The sequence below is a fragment of the Achroia grisella genome, unplaced genomic scaffold, assembly GCF_030625045.1.
Source record: "Achroia grisella isolate CSIRO2021 unplaced genomic scaffold, CSIRO_AGI_Agris_v1 utg841, whole genome shotgun sequence".
In the NCBI taxonomy this organism is placed as follows: domain Eukaryota; kingdom Metazoa; phylum Arthropoda; class Insecta; order Lepidoptera; family Pyralidae; genus Achroia; species Achroia grisella.
The window spans coordinates 400,982-419,368 of record NW_026713039.1 but is presented as its reverse complement, the minus strand read 5'-3'; the positions used below and the strand labels follow the sequence as shown (position 1 = coordinate 419,368).

The 18,387-nt window shown below is 40.3% G+C and overlaps 1 protein-coding gene across 1 annotated transcript in view; it reads right to left on the bottom strand.

The window, feature by feature from the left end:
* The window catches only part of LOC131852299 (talin-1), a 101,544-nt gene that overhangs the window by 51,150 nt on the left and 32,007 nt on the right, over positions 1 to 18,387 (bottom strand). Inside the window, exons 16-33 of the mRNA XM_059202975.1 lie at positions 17,979 to 18,149; positions 17,170 to 17,365; positions 16,376 to 16,527; positions 14,903 to 15,022; positions 14,256 to 14,366; positions 13,490 to 13,579; positions 13,167 to 13,304; positions 12,359 to 12,477; positions 11,050 to 11,194; positions 8,767 to 8,960; positions 7,824 to 7,953; positions 6,792 to 6,916; positions 5,037 to 5,205; positions 4,258 to 4,350; positions 3,396 to 3,470; positions 2,485 to 2,647; positions 2,121 to 2,248; positions 30 to 161 (exon numbers count right to left, since the gene is read on the bottom strand). Coding sequence (XP_059058958.1) covers positions 30 to 161; positions 2,121 to 2,248; positions 2,485 to 2,647; positions 3,396 to 3,470; positions 4,258 to 4,350; positions 5,037 to 5,205; positions 6,792 to 6,916; positions 7,824 to 7,953; positions 8,767 to 8,960; positions 11,050 to 11,194; positions 12,359 to 12,477; positions 13,167 to 13,304; positions 13,490 to 13,579; positions 14,256 to 14,366; positions 14,903 to 15,022; positions 16,376 to 16,527; positions 17,170 to 17,365; positions 17,979 to 18,149 — 2,451 coding nt within the window. The remainder of the gene's footprint in view (positions 1 to 29; positions 162 to 2,120; positions 2,249 to 2,484; positions 2,648 to 3,395; positions 3,471 to 4,257; positions 4,351 to 5,036; positions 5,206 to 6,791; positions 6,917 to 7,823; positions 7,954 to 8,766; positions 8,961 to 11,049; positions 11,195 to 12,358; positions 12,478 to 13,166; positions 13,305 to 13,489; positions 13,580 to 14,255; positions 14,367 to 14,902; positions 15,023 to 16,375; positions 16,528 to 17,169; positions 17,366 to 17,978; positions 18,150 to 18,387) is intronic.

Sequence of the window (18,387 nt, the reverse complement as noted above, 5' to 3'; positions counted from 1 at the left end):
CTCAATCATAAAATCCGTAGCTAAGGTACCTGGTTCTGGTCGCTGGCGGGGTCCGCCAGGGCTCTGCAGGCCAGGTCGATGGCAGCAGCCGCACGAGCAAAACCTGCCTGGTCCACCAGGCCGGGCCTGCCGGCTACGCTGCTCTCGTCGGACACCGCCACCTGTAACAAGGGACTCCTGCAGTCCACACTCCACACTAGACTATATCTTGGGGGATAGGAGATTTTTCATATTGTGGATTGATGATTCCATTGCTACTAAAGTACCATTATCAGGCTGTCATCCACATTCCCCTGGAGTCCTTACTAATATTACAAATACGATAATAACTCTGTCTGTCTGGCCAAAACTACTGCACAGATTTAAATAAAATTTGGTATACAGATAGTCTAGACCCTGAGAAAGGACATAGTGTTACTACGCAATGTATGGTGGCGAGGATCAAGGTGCGGGATCAGCTCGGTGATCGCAGCGGCTGGTCGGCGATCGCTCCTCAATGCCGTCACGAGCGGCTACAAGGACGCGCGTCGTCACTTCTCTTATTCAATTCATCATTGCCTTGCCTTTATCCCATTATTTGGGGTCGGCGCAGTATGTCATTCTCTTCCACTGCTCTCTATCAGTCGTCATATCTAAACATACTCTTCCTTTATTCATATCATCTTTCACACAATCCATCCATCTTTTCTTAGGGCGTCCCCTCCCTTTACATCCATCCACATTCATATTATACACTTTCCATAAGACATGGTCCTCATTCCTCCGCATAACATGCCCATACCAGCTCAATCTGTTACCTCGCAACTTTTCTATAACCGGCGCAACTTTCAAACTTCCTCGTATATACTCATTCCTTATTCTGTCATTCCTGGTGACCCCACACATCCATCTTAATATTTGCATTTCTGCCACATGCACACGCCTTTCGTCCATCCCCTTTACGGCCCAACATTCAGATCCATACAAAATGACAGGTCTTATGATAGATTTATAAACTTTACTTTTACTTCTCTTATTCAATTAATAATTTAAATTCGCAATATTTTGCAATACATTATGTTTAAACATATCTACAGTCCGCTTTTATTGAAGAAACCTTAAGGACCTTGACACATAGGCTACTTACTTTTTTTTAATGCGATTACGGGTTGTAAGGGGTTGAAAGAGGAGATGAAACGTTCTATGGAAGTATCGTAAGTTTTAAAGCTAGAAGCTTGAAACTTATTTTATAAGCTATCAATATGACATTTAAATTTTTATTTACGAATTTTACCCTTAAAATAAAATAAGGGATGAAATGGAAATTCCTCATCCTTTATTCCTTACGAACGAAGTCGCAGGCACAGCTAGTGATATTATAAACGCGAAAGTTTATGAGTATTGATGTTCGTTACTTTTTCACGCAGAAACTACTGAACGGATTTTGATGAAACTTTATAGTAATACAGCTTATGCATCATAATAATATAAAAGCTATATTCTTAAGATTTAAAGCGAGTGAAACCGCAGGCACAGCTAGTTACTGTATATTATGACTTGCCACACTTTTTTACTTTGCTTAACAAATGAAATATGAAAAAAAATTTTTCAAATTCAAAATATCTTTATTCATGTAGGTCTATTACAGACTCTAATGATATGTCAAATCTACCGTCAGTTCGGAATGATTTCGAGATGAGAAGAAATCACAAGAAACTCAGCTCGTATTTTTTTCAAACAATAGTGGAACATGTTTATAATAATATACAGTCATTAAAATTCAAATTTGGGAGAATAGAGTGATAAATAAGGCCGAAAAAGAGATGGATGGACTGTGTGAAAGATGATATGGTAAGAAAGGAAGTAAATAACGAGATGACTGCGAACAGGGATGAATGGAAGAGAAAAACATATTACGACGACCACAAATAAATGGGATAAGGAAGAAGCAGATGATATCGTAACTGCGTAATATGTACCACGCGGTAATTGTAGGATGTGATAAAGGGAGAATAACGAGATGACTGCGAACAGAGATGAATGGAAGAGAAAAACATATTACGACGACTACAAATAAATGGGATACGGAAGAAGCAGATGATGATGAGAGTGATAAAATAAATATTATGAGTGGTTGTTACCAGGTATGCGGCCTGCGCGGTAGACTCGACGAGACCCTGGACGGAGGTGGCCACGGCCGTCACCGACTTGGCGAACTGCTCGTAATCAGATTTCTTGACCGCTGAAGCCATGCCCGACATGCCTTCACCTGTTTCAAATTTACATACCATTAATTAAATATAATCATAATAAAACATCTAAAGTAATTTTTAATACAGGAAAGGTTAAAAAAAAATTGAAATGGCTACAAGTTATTTGGCCAACATGATAATATAGTATCATGTTTAGGGAGAGAGGGATAAAGGGGGGAGACAATGAGGGATAAGATAGAGGAGAGGGTGGCGAGGGATAAGGGGAGAGAGAGAAAGAGCAGAGTATACTGACTGAGCCCCTTGCTCTGGTCGACGAGCGCGTCGAGGCAGGCGAAGTATCCGAGGTCCGCCAGTGGCTGTGTGGGCGCGTTCAGCAGCGGACGAGTGCTGAGGATGCTGCGGACTGCTGCAGCGCACTCCTTCTGTCCCGGCGCGGCGTGAGTACACACGTCCACCTGCGGGACCATCCTCCGTCACTCACACTTGTACACACCGAGCCGGTTGTAACCAATCCGATCAAAATGCATTTTTTGTAATTTCGTTATCTCATCTAGGAGTTGACTACACAATAAAAAACCACAGATCAGTTACTCTTTTTTGTATTTATATAACTTTATTGCACTAAATTTCAAACTATATATGGCATTATCTACTAGTCAAAGAAAAAGAAGCGGGTCTTTTTTTAGATTTCAGTTCAGCGTTTGATGCTATCGACCATACTATATCCTATTCCTTTATAAAAACTTGAACATTACTATATCCGAGGTAACTCGTTAAAACTCTTTCAATCGTACTTAACATACAACAATTAGTAGAAATTATTCATTAATGTATGTGAAACAACAGTAAAATCTAAAATCGAGCAAATAACGAGAGGTGTACCACAAGGATCCATTTTAGGACCAATGTAGTTTATTTGTGTAATATTTTTATTAATGATTTGATAACATATTTGAAGATGATTGATTTGATTTGATTGATTGACTGATTAAAGATTGATCCTGAATCAATCATTTTTGCTGATACTATAGCTAATATTTCAGATAGTAACATGAGTATATTACTATTAAGGACAATATCAATCACATCAAGCTTTCAGGAAACATTTTTGCAAAACCAGTCCATAGGTTCCGAAATAAGATGCCACAAACAGATAGAGACGTAAAACATATAGATATAATATATTAGTTAAAAAACACTTACAAGGCGGTTGATGCTCTCAGTGACTGCACGCGCGGCGCTTGCTAGCTGGTTCTTGGCATTTGGACGCGTCAAGTCCTGATGAAACAAGATAAACATTACGCATACTGAAAAATATATTACACTAACTGAGCACGCGGTTTCACCTGCGTAAATTTATTGCGCACCTGCGTTATTCTGATGTATAACCTATTGATATCACAAGGTCCTAAGTGTCCTAAAACGCCTACAAACACACTACACTCGTGTATACAAGGGTTATAATTCTTTTTCATATCAAGCATAAGAATTTTATAATATATAATATTATTAAAAACAGTAATAAAAAATACGAAGTTTACAAAACGAAATAATAGCACGTTGTAATTTTGTCACATCGCCATCTATTGGCGGTGCATGCAAAACAAAAATATTTTATTTATTATTATTTTTATATTGAGTACTTAATAGTTAATCATTTTAGCGCAAAATTAATACGTTTATATATTGGAATAAATATTAAACTTTTAATGTTATCACTCGTTAATAAGGCAAATGAAAGATATTTAAAATTTCACCGAAATTGTACGTCGGTTCAAAGTCACATCGCCTATTCGATCCTCGATCGACCTATCTGAAACTCCTATCATCATCATCATCATCATCGCAGCCCGGAAGACGTCCACTGCTGGACATAGGCCTCCCCCAAAGATCTCCACGACGATCGGTCCTGCGCTGCTCGCATCCGATGCCTTCCAGCGATTTTGACCAGATCATCGGTCCACCTGAAACTCCTAAGCTAACTGTTCTGACCAGATCATCGGTCCACCTGAAACTCCTAACCTAATTGAAAACCTGTAGAACGACACATAATATATCTGCTTACCTGACTGACAAATTTGGCGGTGCCGAGTAACTTTGACGAGTTGACCGTCACTGACTTCATGGAGCTCACCATCACCGTCTGCGACTCCTGGTCCTAGAGACGAACGAACACAATTAAAAAAAAATTGGGGAATGGCTGTGTCGTGGACACGGCCGTGAGTTTTACGTGTATACGTAGATATACTTAACGTGTGATATGATGTGATACTTATCAGTCAAGTCAAGTCAATATGTCTGATATGAGCTGATGTAATAAGGAGTAACTTAGGCTACTTTCATTTTAGAAAATAAAGTTAAATTCCACGCGGATGATATATATTATAATATTAATACTAGATTTAAAGACAAACTTGCTGTCCCCAAGTATCGTTTAGAAAAAGTCAATAGGTCTTTTATGGGAATAGGTATAAAAATTTACAATAAGATACCAAAGGATATATTGGAATTACTCTTAAATAAATTCAAAACATCTGATAAATCATATTTACTGAGCAAAGCCTATTACTCACTAAACGATTACTTGAATGACGAGCGTGCATGGCAATAGTTGTTCATGTACGGGATTTTCATTTAATGTTAGACATAGACAGAAGAATATAACCTACATAAGCATAAAATGAAAAGATATTCAGTTGAGTTTCTTGCCAGTTCTTCTCAATTGAATCTGTATACTGAACTGGACGGGGAAAAATATTAATACAAAAAACTTGACGTTCATAAGCGGCTAAAATGTCCTACATGTATAAATGATTTTCGATTTGATAATATATAAGGATGTACCTCGGTCTGTCCGGCCATCTCCATGGAGACTGCGAGCAGCCTGTTGAAGGCGTCCCCGAAGCGTTGGGAGGAGGCCGCGAGCTGGTCGCTGCGGCCGACCCCCTGCACCACCTCCGACGACGCCGAGCTCAGCCCCACCGCTGCAGAGTTCAGCTCCGTTTGCAGTTCACTTTAGTAACAAAAAAAGAACATTCTAAATGTTAATATTGCTTAAAACATGACTTATGTTTATCTCATTATTTGTGGTCGGCGCAGTATGTCATTCTCTTCCACTGATCTCTATCGGTCGTCATATCTGAGCATACCTCTCCTTTTATACATATCATCTTTCACATACTTACCTTACAGCCTTATTACAAAAATATAAACCTGGTTTAGCACTAGTAATAAACCATTCACCAATGTATTCCTTATTACAAAATGAAGTTTATCTCTAAATCGTGATTCGTCTATGGTCTAAAGTTAGACCTGCGATGCCCCTAGTTTAACAGTGGTCTAAATGCAAAAATATTAAAAATTCTATTGTTAGTTGTAGTTTTTAGAAAAATAGTTTAACTAAATTAAAAATTTATTAACTAAAAATATTTAAAGCAAATTTTACGACAATAAAAATATATAAAAGACGTTATTTGTTATTTTTTCACTCATTTGACTTTGAAATAGTCACCATTCGAACGATCCAATAAAAATATCTCGCCGTTCCTTTTCTCCGTATAGGACTCCTACTTGTAATTTAAAACTGATTTTCAGCCATGAAATAGTTATAATGAAGACATAGATAAATAGAAATAAATTTATTTTTAGTTTATACATTTTTCTTTGAACTAATATTATTTTTGATCTTTTCAGTTTTCTGGTAAAATGGAACGTAATTGTACGGTGACAGACATGAGTGACTGATTTCTGTATGGAATACATAATGAACGATTTAACTGTAGTACTAAGTAGTCCTCTGTTAGATCTGGATTCGTAATAATGTTAGGTTTATTCCAAGTATTAACATTAGGAATGGTTTAAACCACGACCATTTAGACCACGTTTCGTCCGAGTTTTAACAGATTTTTTTGTAATAAGACCGTTAAAATCTTAGTCGCGTGTAAGAGTTAGGTCGGATTTCACCAAAGAAACTGATCACGTTTAGTTCGTATTGAACGCCATCAAAACGTTTGAACGTGTTCAAATCTTCATTTTGCATTTCACCGCTACAAATTTCGCTAAACACGTTTATAAATTCTGAACGTCTGATTTCCTACAGTTAACTCTTTAACCGTATTTAAAGCAGTTGTCGGTTGTCAAACAGTCATCAATCAAATTTTTGACAATACAATATCGGGAGTAAAAAGAAAATTGCCAGTAGTGTAAAAAAAATCCTCAATAAAATATTTTTTTACTAGTTTATAGGTAAAGTTGTTTTATACTTTGTAGTCGACGGTACTCACTAAATTAAAAATTAATAAACTTATCCTAATTATCACATGATTGAATTACAAATATTTCTTAGAATTATTTTATTTAAATTACCCATTACATCAAATATTATTTTATGAGCGTGTAACACTGAACGAATGAAAATCTAAACTTCATTAAACATTCTATTGGTAAACGCGATCTGTATAACGCTGGTGAATTCCATTTAAAGTAAAACGAGATCAACGTCATTCTTTTTTTCGAGTTCACGCTGAACTCCGTTTCCTTGAACGTGTTTATGCTACGATTGGATCCGACCTTAGTGTCATATAAATGTAATTTACTCACCCATAAGGCCGTTCGGATGGCGGGAACTCGCCGCTGTTGAGTATATTGAGGGTCTCGTTGATGTTCTCCATGGCGAGGTCCAGTTCAGCGTGAGAAGGCACCGCTTCCAACGTCTGCTCCAAGCTCTGCAACCAAGCAGAAATAATATTATATTGACATGAATTAAATTAATGACATATTGTAATTTAAATATTGTAATGGGTGAAAACTGTGATTGGTACAGTTGATGCTGTAAATAATATAAATGACGTAGTGGAGTAACTTGAAACAGTCATGCTCGCTATAAAGTTCAAACTTGTGGCGGCGTGGTGGGCCGGGTCGATGTGCTCCTTCTAATATGGTTGAGTGCAATAATGGCTGGCTCATCCGTCATACTCGTGAACGGGTGCTGCTTGTGGGGACTGGTCTGTTCAGGTTGCGAACACTGATTAGATTTTTTGTTTTTGCAATAGCATATGCTGGTGGTCACTCTATTCTCCCAAATTTGAATTTAAATGAAATAGTATTATTACATTATATACGAGCTGAGTTTCTTGTCAGTTCTTCTCATCTCGAAATCATTCCGAACTGACGGTAGATTTGACATATCATAAGTCTGTAATAGACCTACATGAATAAAGAAGAAAAACAAAAAGAGTATGATTGTTTGGTCTGGGTGTTTGTTATGTAAATCTTATATATAAAATTCTCGTGTCACAGTTTTCGTTCCCATACTCCTCCGTAACGGCTTGACCGATTCTCATGAAATTTTGTGAGCGTATTGAGTAGGTCTGAGAATCGGCCAACATCTATTTCTCATCCCCCTAAATGTTAGGGGTAGTCCACCCCTAATTTTCTTTTTTTGGCAAAACAACGTTTGCCGTTACAGCTAGTTATGTATGTATTTACAAAAAAAAAAAGTATTTGTTTCAATTGTCTAGTACTCATAACACAAGTTCTGCTTACCGTGGGACTAGATGACGCTGTATGAATTATAGAGGGTCATTATTTATGATTACAGATTGTAGAATAGAATAGAAAGAAGCAACTAACTTGAGATAGATCCTTGGCTATGGACACGATGGAGGCTGTGTCGACTTGTTCCGACGTGTTCAGGTAGTGTTTGACCGTCTCCACCAGCGTCAGGGACGAGTGTAGCACTTGGCGGCCTGATGAGATCACCCTGGTGACATTATAATAATCATAGTTATAATAATCATAGATTAGTTATATTAATCATATCTCAGGACTAGCTTTTGCTTGCGGCTTCGCTCGCGTTAATTTATGCCCTTAGGGGTGGAATTTATCAAAATCCTTTCTTAGGGGATGCCTACATCATAGTAGCTTTATGCATGCAAAATAGCAGACCGATCGGAATAAAACTGACAAAGTTTCATACAAACTTTCATCCCCTATTTTATTCCTTTGGGGGTAGAATTAATCAAAATCCTTTCTTAGCGGATGCCTACGTCATAACATCTACCTGGATGTCAAATTTCAGCCCGATCTGTCTAGTGGTTTGGGCTGTGCGTTGATAGATCATTCCATCAGTCACCTTGAGTTATATATATTTAGAAGGATAAGATCTGTTTATACATTCTTGTATATACCAACCAGGGGACAAACGAGCTTACGGCTCACCTGATGGTAAGAGACTACCACTTCTCATGAGCACCCGCAACACCAGGGGAATTGCAAGTGTGTTGTTGGCCTTTTAAGAAAGAAGAAGTATCTTTTTTTTCTACAAGTGCCACTTTCAGTACTTGTTTCAATTTATATTGCTCGGCACGTCAGCGGACGGCCTTCGAGAGACATATCAGGATAATAGCAAGTGCGTCGCTGGCCTTTTAAGAAGGAAGAAATTATTTTTTTTCTACATGTCCAACTTTAAGTCCTCGTGAGTATCCTTAAGAATTCTTATCTCTCGGCACGTCAGCGGACGGCCTTCGAGAGGTGGTGTCCGGTGGTGTCCGGTGGTGTCCGGTGGTGTCGTTACCTGTCCGGCGGGCGGTCGTGCAGCGCCACGTGCGCGCGCAGCCCGGACGAGAACTCCCTGAGCGCGGCGGCCAGGGCTCCGCCCCCGCGCGCGCAGGCCCCGGGCTCCGCCAGCCGCGCGCCCGACACCAGCGCCGCCGCCGCCGCGCCCGCCGCCCGCCCGCCAGACGTCATGCTCGACGACGCCCACTCCAGCTGACCGCAAACCGACCATTTCATTATAGCTGCCCGTCGTCATACTCGGCGACTCCCATTACACCTCACCACACGCGCACACACTATATAATTTCTTTGACTACCCACCGTCATACTCGGCGACGTACACTCCGCTCGACCACACAAACACACGACATCGCTTATAGCTACCCGCCATCATGCTGGACGACGCCCACTCCAACTGACACACATACACATACTATATCATTTATAACTACCCACCGTCATACTCGACGACGCTCACTCCGCTCGACCACACAAACACACGACATCGCTTATAGCTACCCGCCATCATGCTGGACGACGCCCACTCCAACTGACACACATACACATACTATATCATTTATAACTACCCACCGTCATACTCGGCGACGTACACTCCGCTCGACCACACAAACACACGACATCGCTTATAGCTACCCGCCATCATGCTGGACGACGCCCACTCCAACTGACACACATACACATACTATATCATTTTGTTTGACTCCCGCACCATCATACTCGACGACACCCACCTCTCCTAACCACACATATACACACAAACAACAATCATTGCTTCAGAGATTGCTTTAAGCGATAAGGCCGCCTTGTTTGCATATCCTTCTTTTTTTTATTTCCTTTTTGTAACTATTTGTTTCTTTTATGCATAATCAAGAGTTTTATTATTATTATTATCATTTATGACCATCGTCATACACGACCACACCCACTCGCCTAACAACACGCACATACATCATCATCATCATAATATCTTTATGACTACCCGTCGTCATACTCGACGACGCCTACTCCGCCTGATACACTAGCACAAAACATTCATTTATGGTTACCCACTCTCGTGCTCCACGACGCCCGACTCCGACCATACAAACACACACTATATAATTTATCTAATTATATTAAATCAAAGTAATTCCATTAAAAGTATATATTGACTGACTATGTTATTACATCTAACTGCCATTGAATCCTAAATCAACGAGCTTATTGTTAACCAGCTGTTCCCACAACTTCGTCCGAGTGGAATATTACTTTATTTTTCTAAAATAAAGGTAACCTAAATTACTCCTTATTACACCAGCTACCTGCCAAAAAAAAGTCCCGTCAAAATCGGTTCAGCCAATTCAGAGATTAGCCGGAACAAACAGACAGACTGACAAAAATTGTAAAAAATGTTACTTTGGTGTATGTACCGTATTTATATTCATATGCATGTAGTAAAAAACGATTATTTCAATATTACAAACAGACACTAAAATTTTATTTATATGTATAGATGTATAGATTATAAGATGACCGAAAAAGAGATGGATGGACTGTGTGAAAGATGATATGGTAAGAAAGGGAGTAAAGGAGATGACTGCGAACAGAGATGAATGGAAGAGAAAAACATATTACGACGACCACAAATAAATGGGATAAGGAAGAAGCAGATGATATCGTAACTGCGTAATATGTACGACGCGGTAATTGTAGGATGTGATAAAGGGAGAATAACGAGATGACTGCGAACAGAGATGAATGGAAGAGAAAAACATTACGACGACCACAAATAAGTGGCATAAGGAAGAAGCAGATGATGGATGAGATGTATAGATTATACTCTCTATAACTTTTCCCTGCGACATATTAGCATGGCCGCTGTACAAGGCATCTCCGGTACTGCCATCCACATAACAATGGATGTTGTTGACTTGTAACATTTTCTTTTTATGTAAAACAGGGGACAAGCGAGCATGCGGCTCACCTGATGGTAAGTGATTACCGCCGTCCATGAGCACCCGCAACACCAGGGGAAATGCAAGTACGTTGTCGGCCTTTTAAAAAGGAATAAGCTCTTTTCTTGAAGGTTTCAATATCGTATCGGTTCGGAAATACTATTGCTGGAAGGTGATTCCACAATGTGGTTGTGCGTGGCAAAAAGTTTCTAGAAAACCGTACTGTGGAAGACCGCCATTCATCCAGATGATCAGGATGGTATTTCTTGATGATGGTAGTTTTTGATGGATTGTATAGATTATACAGTAATACATCACTATTACTATATATGTACAACGACACTCACCGTTTGTCCGGGCAGCGGTCGCAGTTCCAAGGCTCTGGCAGCCTCTTCCAATTCATCCAGCTCCGCTTGCAGGGATTTGATGATCTCCGCCGCAGCATCCAACTCCAGACCCTTGCACGAGATGCGTGCTCGGCTCACCGCCGATCTAATCATTAACAATATACATTTAACTAGTTGACCCTGCAAACTCCATTCCGCCTTAAAATTAAATATGTCAAAGTTTTTTGAAGTTTAGTTACGCATTAAATTTCTGAACGCACCCTGTTTGACAGGTATCAGCAGTTTGTATGGGAAAATAAAATTGTTGTTTTTTTTATCTCAGGACAATTCACACAGCGCCATCTAGTCCCAAGTTACGCTAGCTAAAGCTTGTGTTACGGGTACTAGATAACAGATACAAATACATAGATTGTTTTTCGTAAATACATACATATTATACATAGAAAACACCCAGACCGATACGAACAATCATGCTTATGCATACAAATGTTTGTGCTGTGCGAGGAATCGAACCCGCGACCATCGGACGTAAAGAGGTGTGCTAGACCGCTAGACCACCGAGGTCGTCGCAGTTTTACTATTCTACAAGCAATTTCAAAGAATCCTATTGACGGATACAAGTTTATATAATAATACTTAATTTATTTTCTCTACAAAGAATTTCTATAGTTATATATTTTAGGGTTCACATCAATATTGTAGAAAAATCCGATATTTTAAAATGATATTAAAAGAAGGTAGTTTGTGTTTAGTACTAATGAAGTACCCAATGTACAGATTATTACAAATATTGTAAATAGCGCCATCTAGTATTTATAGACCGAACTAAGTTGTTTGTCATAAGATATCCATTACCCCCGCTTCTCTTCCTACTACACTGACTTCGGTCTATAAATACGGAGGTCGGTAGTTGAATAATCCTCTTTCGTTGGATGAACTGCGGCATTCAGTCGACGAGCGCAGAGCGTGCCGGTTGTGTTTTGGATACTAAAGTGAATTGTATTAGAAATGGGTTTATCCCGGTTTTAGTTGGGCCTGGGGGGAAGCTGCAAGTAGTGAAGGTGAGTGTTAATGCATTCTAAAAGGGCCTTTTAAACCTACACCCGTGTCACAAGTCACGGGCGCTACTTGGGGTTTCTCTTGCGGTAGCCGGGTTCAAAGCCTGAGTCGTCATCATTTACTAGTGCTTCTTCCCAAACGGTTATATCAATCTATATGTAGGTTGATATAACCGTTTGGGTATAGACAAATCACGACAAATGTTTGTCGTGCGGGAATCGAATCGAAAAGGTAGTGTCGGTGAGGTTACCGGAGGTCTGCGGCGGCGTCCCCGAAGCGGTGGGTGGTGTCCGCGAGGAGGTGCGCCGCCGAGGAGTCCGCCACCGTCGGCAGCGCCGCACGCGCGGACGACACTGCGTGCCCGCTCACCTGATATTTTTTTTTTTTTTTAAATAAAAGTAGCCAATTTACTCCTTACTACATCAGCTACATGCCAATAAAAGTCCCGGCAAAATCGGTCCAGTCATCTCAGAGATTAGCCGGAACAAACAGACAGGCAGACAAAAATTGTAAAAATGTTATTTGGTGTATGTACAGTGTTTATATTCATATGCGTGTAGTAAAAAACGGTTACTTCAATATTACAAACAGACACTCCAATTTTATTTGTATGTACATATACATAGAAAATACCGTCATACTCGTGAACAGGTGCTGCTTGGTCTGCTCTAATCACTATGACTGATTTCCTCTTATTAATTGTTTAACCAGTTGGTTATATATTCAATATTTTTTCTATTTGAGTATTTAATAGAATTAGTGCTAATTGGTGGTTTGTATTCACACACTTAAACTTAAAAATGTAAAGTAAGAATAAAATTATTTAAAAGAGCAACACGCAAGTTTCTTGCTCGTTCTTCTTGTGATGAGACAGCTTTCCGAATGAGCGGTAGATTAAAAAAAATGTGATGTCTATTCAAAAGTGATTCAATGTTTGAATAAATGATTTTCTATTCTATTCTTAAGTTAATTTCATTATTCAGATATTTTTATTTGTTCAATGTCACGATTCCACGCGGACAAAGTCGCGAGCAGCTATATTACTATATTTACGTTACCTGCAAGAACTGCTCAGATGCTGAGATGAGATCGAGCTGATCTGCCGCGCGGCCCGGCCTGGCTGCTGCCGCCTGAGCAGCATCCACCAGTCTTGGAATCGATTCTCCTAACGTCTTACACTCTGTTGTCAGGGTTTCCTAAATAAAACAATATAATAATAATATCCTGGACGAAAATGTTGAAATTTGAAAAAAATGAACATGAAAAAGTATCCCTTTTATTAAACAAAAAAATATATTTAATGGATTCAATGCGAGCGAAGCCGCGGGTAAAAGTGAGTAAGAAATGAGTAGTAGATACAAAGATGATTGTTAATACTAACTTGCGAATACTTGTTGGTGTTGAACTGAGCGGTGTTGTGAGCTGACGTGATCAGTTGCGTCGCGCTGGAGGCTGCGTGGCGAGCGCTCTCCTAAACAAACATTCACAAAACGTTTATATTAATTTTAGGGTTGGTCTGCCTCAAGGCAGGATTTTGGTCCATTTATATTAAACTCAAGGTTGGTCTGCCTTAAGGCAATATTTGGGCCCTTTGTTATTGCATTTATATTAAAATCAAGTTTGGTCTGCCTCAAGGCAGCATTTTGGGTTCTTTATTTGTTATTGCATTTATATTAAACTTAAGTTTGGTCTGCTTCTAGGCAGCATTTTGGTCCATTTGTTATTGCATTTATATTAAACTTAAGTTTGGTCTGCCTCAAGGCAGCATTTTGGTCCATTTGTTATTGCATTTATATTAAACTTAAGTTTAGTCTGCCTCAAGGAAGAATTTTGGTCCATTTGTTATTGCATTTATAATAAACTCAAGGTTGGGTCTTTCACAAGTTCCTTTTTTATTATTGCATATATTAATGATTTGTCTAATACTATTAATTGGGAATATGCATTGTGTGTAGATGTTATTACTGATTCAGGATAAAAACGAAACATCTTATGAAACGAAAATTAGTAACCAACTAATATCGGTAACAAACTGGCTAAAAGCAAACAATTTGAACTTTAATACGAATAAAAGAAAGATTGTATATATATAAATATGACACAGAGGCTAAATAGATTGGAGACAAATGTTGAGGTATGACTCTTACCTGCAGTCTGGCGACCTGTGACCCGACGATGTCCTGCCCTTGTGCGTAGTCAGTGGTGATGTACCGCAACTCCTCCGCCGCCTTGCGGAGCGCTTCCTGCTTCTCACGGTCCTGTTCGTTAACAAAACATAACATCACTCATTGGACTTTCTACAATATGGTTGAGGGCCGTGATGACTGGCTCACCCGTTACGCTCATGCTGTGCTGTGCATGGTTGCTGCTTGTAGGGACAGGTCTGCTCAGATCGACTGATTTATTTTGTTACTCAAGTAACTATTCATTTATTTATATCAACTTTGCTTTGTAGCAATTTGTATTCACACAAATTACTAAAAATTCTGAACATCATATTGCACTACTCACACAATATTCTTAAAAATGTAATTATGTACAGATAATGTATTAACAATATGTATTTAAAAGAGCAACACGCAAGTTTCTTGTTCGTATTTGTGACGAGTCTCTGTTCTCAATAAGTGGTAGAAAAAGAAATATGACTACTCAAAAGTGTTTATATTAAATTAAATTTAATAAATATTATTTCTATTTCTACGGTGTTTGCATTGATCACCTCTAATATAAAGGTTGGCCACCCTGAGTACGTGTAGTAATTTGAGTTAGTTATAACGCTGGCAACATTACGTACCTGTGGTGCGGAGGCGCACTGCCTGGCCGCCTCCACCATGCGAGCTGTAGCGTCGGCCAGCAGCTTGGCCGCCGCCAGCAGCTTGCGCTGCGACTCTGAGGGCTGTTTCTCTGCCTCCGTCTATTACAAACAACACTATCTTTATAATATCCCACTGCCATTAGTTGAGGGTGTTGCTGGGGGAGATACGTCGCGGTGAAGGTGAAGTAGAAGGTAGTGCACTGGGCACTACCCAGACGTAGTGTATTCAGAAGAGAATTTTAGGAGGCCGTGGAAGATCGCGTTTCAGTGGCATCGAAGGCGAGAGGACTGATGACGCTCAAGAAAACGAGACACCGTAGAAGAAGTCCTACCCGAGGTCTACGTAGAGGTCAAGAGACTGGTCTGGAATGGTCATGGGTTGTTGGAGGGTGTCCTAGGTTGAGGTACTTTCTGGACGTGGCTATTAGATTGGCATCTGTGGGTCGAGCCCGATTACATCACAGTTACTGACTGGACACGGCTGCTTCGGTAAGCGACTGCACGCCATAAGTCCCTACAAGTCGAGAGGCTGCAGCTGCGGAGAGTCGAGGGACCTCCACATTTTGTGGGAGTGCTCGCTCTATTCCTACCTAAGCGGGAAGCTCCTAGACGAGATACGTCGCGGTGAAGGTGAAGGAGATCCAATATACTACCCATACTTGGTGTCCTCAGAACAGAATTGAGGAGAATTTTAGAAGGCCGTGGGAGATCGTGTTTCAGTGGCACCGGTGGCAGACTACGAGAGGACTGAATGTGATATGCGTAAAAAAAAGGAGAGGAAGTGCTACCAGGCTCCGAAGCCGTTAATGTTTCTTCCGTTGCCCCAGAAGAGTGCGACCAGAGGTACAGGAGTAGAGATAATTTGTAGGGGTCAAGAGAATGCGTGATTTTCAGCGCCAGATTCGGCCAGTATAACCGCGAGGTTGGTGGAGGCTTGTCCTAAGTTCATTCGATCCCGCGACTTCGGTAATAGGCGCTTCGAGATACCTTGGAGTTTTTAGTGAGTAGGAGTCTCACAGTACCCGCTGTATAAGTTGTCTATTATCCATAACACAAGCTCTGCTTTGCTTGGGGTTAGACGGCGCTGTGTGATCTGAGATATTATTATTATTACAAACAATAATTTCGCCATAAAAATTTGTTTTTATAATATAACTAGTTGTACCCGCTTTGTTCGCGTGGAATTTAACTTTATTTTTCTGAAATATAGGTAGTCTAAGTTACTCCTTATTACATCAGTACCTGCCAATAAAAGTCCCGGCAAAATCGGTCCAGCCATTTCGGTGATTAGCCAGAACAAACAGACAGGCAGATAAAAATCGTAAAAAATGTTATTTTGGCGTATGTATTTATATTGATATGCATGTAGTAAACAACGGTTATTTCAATATTACAAACAGACACTACAATTGTATTAACATGTATAGAGGTAGAGATGACCGCAGCGTGTACCTTGATGTCGGTGATGAGGTGGGCGGTGGCCTGTCCGAGGAGGCGGGCGTGGTGCACCATGTCGGTGGGGTCGGCCGACACCACCACGCGCTCGCTCGCGGTCAGCACGCTCTCCACGCGCTCGCTGCCCTGCCTCGCCGCGCCGCGCCGCTCTGTACCGACAGTGTCACCTCACCGGTGAGATATGCTACTCAAACTATACGGTAATGAGCTATCACGCTTACCCCGTCGAGGGGAGAAAGTTATATATCATTACATACTATGAAACAAAGTCGCTGTCGCCGTCTGTCCGTCCCTATGTATGCTTAAATCTTTAAAACTACGCAACGGATTTTCAAGCGGTTTTTTTAATATATAGAGTGAATCAAAAAGGTTTATATATATAATACATGTACAACATATACACCCGGGCGGAGCCGAGGCGAATAACTAGTAGAATATAAAAGTCTCGTGTTACAGGTTTCGTGTTTATACTTCTCCGAAACGACTGGACCGATTTTGATGAAATTTTATATGTATATTCAGTAGGTCTGAGAATAGGTTTATAACTAATTTTTATACCCCTAAGTATTAAGGGTGGCTCACCACAAAAAAATCTTCTTTTCGACAAAACTTGTTATTTTTATTTTTTATTATATGACATTAAATATATACAACCCAAAATTTGCACCCTTCTACCACCAACCCCTCTTTTTTACAGCTATTGTAACTTAATAGCAATACAACGTATGCCGGGACACTAAATTTAATTATTAATTAATTAAATTATTATTATATTTATATATTCATCTGACCTTGGTGACAGTGCGCCAGCAGCCTCTCCAGCTCCTCGGTGACCCTGTGAGCCGCCGCCACCAGCTGCTCCACCAGGGGCTGTTCCTGTGCCGGCCGCGCCGCCTCCACCAGCCGGTCCACGGCCTGCGCCACCTGACGAGCCGCGCTCAGCAGCTGCTCCCGGCACGCCGGGTTGTGAAGAGTTGGGGCTACCACCTGGTGGAACGAATTCAGATAATGTTTATACAATTTTAAGCATTTCTAAAGAGTTATAATTTTTTAATATATATGTTAGAGTTCCCATCAATATTGTAGAAAAATCCGATATTTTAAAATGATATTAAAAGAAGGTAGTTTGTGTTTAGTACTAATGAAGTACCCAATGTACAGATTATTACAAATATTGTAAATAGCGCCATCTAGTATTTATATCCCGAACTAAGTTATTTGTCATAAGATATCCATTACCCCCGCTTCTCTTCCTACTACACTGACTTCGGTCTATAAATACGGAGGTCGGTAGTTGAATAATCCTCTTGCGTTGAATAAGTCACGGCATTCGTTCGACGTGCGCAGAGCGTGCCGGTTGTGTTTTGGATACTAAAGTGAATTGTATTAGAAATGGGTTTATCCCGGTCTTAGTTGGGCCTGGGGGGAAGCTGCAAGTAGTGAAGGTGATTTTTAATGCATTCTAAAAGGGCCTTTTAAACCTACACCCGTGTCACAAGTCACGGGCGCTACTTGGGGTTTCTCTTCCGGTAACTATCATCAAAGCCTAAGTCATAATCATAATTAGTGCTTCTTACATATATCAAAAATTGTAGCCTACCTTGGCACATGCGACCAGTTGACTGGTAGCCAGCGCGCAGTGCGTTGCTGCAGCTATGATCTGGTTCTGCAGCTGCTGGTCATCACGACACTGGGCGGCCACATTCTTCGCCTTGATCACGAGTGCGGCCGTGGTGTTAGCGACAGCCTTCGCGAGTGACAGCAGGATGTCCTGTATATACAAATATATTAACAATAAGTTATGAATATAAAATGATTATCGCAATGCTTTGTGTATTTTTTCTGGGTTGTTAACGCGACAGTGCGAGACTGAATAAAGGTGAAAAGCATGGGAGACGAAACTCTTGTCCTCCACGCGTCTCCCCATGTTATTCCTAAAATTTCCTAGGAAAAGAGAGAAGAGAAGATAATAACACAGAAGTAGAGAAAATCGCGGCTTCTTTCTCTAC